This window comes from Austrofundulus limnaeus, unplaced genomic scaffold (genome assembly GCF_001266775.1).
Source record: "Austrofundulus limnaeus strain Quisiro unplaced genomic scaffold, Austrofundulus_limnaeus-1.0 Scaffold177, whole genome shotgun sequence".
In the NCBI taxonomy this organism is placed as follows: domain Eukaryota; kingdom Metazoa; phylum Chordata; class Actinopteri; order Cyprinodontiformes; family Rivulidae; genus Austrofundulus; species Austrofundulus limnaeus.
The window spans coordinates 693,808-696,008 of NW_013952579.1; the positions used below are offsets into that span (position 1 = coordinate 693,808).

The following is a 2,201-nucleotide window of genomic DNA, read 5'->3' on the forward strand; positions in this document are numbered from 1 at the left end:
ACCTTTAAGATTTTCATGTTATATTTTTATCTCCGTTGCTCATGAGGTTCTATAATCCTAAATATTAAAATTAAAATTGCAGATCAAGTAAAGGGTTTGGTACTCAAGGATGAAACTGGTTTAAGTGGGGGGATTTCCCCCTCCCCTCCCCCTGCACGTTTAAAATTAGTTCTGTTTAAATATGGAGGCGATCAGACACAGGCTGATTCAAAACAGGCCTCAACATGAGCCGAAGTCTGCACGTGTTTCTGGGACGGGTCTAAATATAGACCCCCAACGACAAGCCGAAAGCCATGACACCAACAAAAAAGACAAGTTAGAGGCTTCAGCTAATAGTTTGGAGCCACAAGTTATAAAAACAAACTGATTTTTCAGTAAATCACATGAAAACAGCTGAACTTTCCTTTAATTACAGCAGAAACAAAAGATCCTGCTGCAAAACTGGATTAGAGGAAATAAAAATGTTGTGATGCAGCAGATGGCAGCCAGATGTATTTATAACTTCATCAAATCAGACGAAGCTCGTCTAAATAAAGCTCACATTTAAGACCGGCTGCGTGCGAAACTTTATTTAAATAAAAGCTGAACGTGTCAAAGTTAAAGCCTGATTAAAAAAAAAAACATATTTATTCAGAAACACTGAAACAAGAGGTGAAACTGTACAGGTTGGAGTTTATTATGACAAAAAGAAAAACATCATAAACATCTAGAGAAAACGTGGCGTCGGGCTGACAGGTGCGTTTGGATCGTCTTCAGTAAACGGGGGGAGAAGCTGCGGCGGGTGGAGCTTCAGGGCTTCAGTTCTCCAGGAAAGCCACGTAGTCGGTGAGCCGGGTCAACTGCTGCTCGTTAGGAACCAACGCCACCGGAGGAGGATCTGCAGAGGACACAGGAGGTTCTGAGAGGTCCAGTCTGGATTACAACTATCTGTCTGTGTCCCAGATTAAATCTGACAGATTAAAGTTCAGACGTTTAAAAAGCTCGATTCTTAAACAGAACCGTCTGAGCAGCACCTGTTTCTGCTGACGCCAAAAAAAAATTTCAGCTGATGTAAAAAGAGCTGAAGTTCTGAAAACAGCAGTGCAGCTCATGTATCTAATGATGTCTGAGCTGGTTTGTTTCACGTTTCCAAAAACTGCAGGAGAAAAATCAAAAACCCRGATGGAAACACAAGAAAAACAGCTAAATAGTAGCTAAAAATAATAGTGAAAATTAACAAATGAAGTTGAAAAATCTGAGTCATTAAAGGTAAAACAAGCAAAACTTAGAACGAACAGGATGGCAGCTAAAAGTAGCTAAAAGCCAAAGATAGAAAATCTACAGCTAAAAGGAACAAGATAGTAGCTTAAATTTACAAAACTTAGCCAAAACCTAAAAGGAGCAGAAAGCTTAAAGGTAAAATTAGCTAAATGATTTCTGGAATTAGTTGAATGGTAGCCAAAATATAGACATAACAGCTAAAAGGAACAGAATGGTAGCAAAAACTTAGTCAACAGTTAAAAGGAACAGTTTAAAAGTAAAACACCTGCAGCTATAAGTAGCAAAAAATATAGAAAACACTGAAAGCTGCAGAACAGTAGCTAAAGTTGCAGAACAGTGGCTAAAGTTGCAGAACAGTAGCTAAAGTTGCAGAACAGTGGCTAAAGTTGCAGAACAGTAGCTAAAGTTGCAGAACAGTGGCTAAAGTTGCAGAACAGTAGCTAATGCTGCAGAACAGTAGCTAAAGTTGCAGAACAGTAGCTAAAGCTGCAGAACAGTAGCTAAAGTTGCAGAACAGTGGCTAAAGTTGCAGAACAGTAGCTAATGCTGCAGAACAGTAGCTAAAGCTGCAGAACAGTAGCTAATGCTGCAGAACAATAGCTAAAGTTGCAGAACAGTAGCTAAAGCTGCAGAACAGTAGCTAAAGTTGCACAACAGTGGCTAAAAGCTGCATAACAGTAGCTAAATGTTGCAGAACAGTAGCTAAAGTTGCAGAAGCGTGGCTGAAAGCTGCAGAACAGTGGCTAAGATGCAGGACATTAGCTAAAGCTGCAGAACAGTAGCTAAAGCTGCAGAACAGTAGCTTCAAGCTGCAGAACAGTGGCTAAGATGCAGGACATTAGCTAAAGCTGCAGAACAGTAGCTAAAGCTGCAGAACAGTAGCTTCAAGCTGCAGAACAGTGGCTAAGATGCAGGACATTAGCTAAAGCTGCAGAACAGTA

General features: G+C 40.2%; 1 protein-coding gene across 1 annotated transcript in view; it reads right to left on the minus strand.

The window, feature by feature from the left end:
* Positions 1–652: 652 nt before the first annotated feature.
* Positions 653–2,201, minus strand: part of cops8 (COP9 signalosome subunit 8) — a gene marked incomplete at its 5' end in the record, with an annotated part of 12,339 nt that continues 10,790 nt past the window's right edge. Inside the window, 1 exon segment of the mRNA XM_014017828.1 lies at positions 653–877. Coding sequence (XP_013873282.1) covers positions 798–877 — 80 coding nt within the window.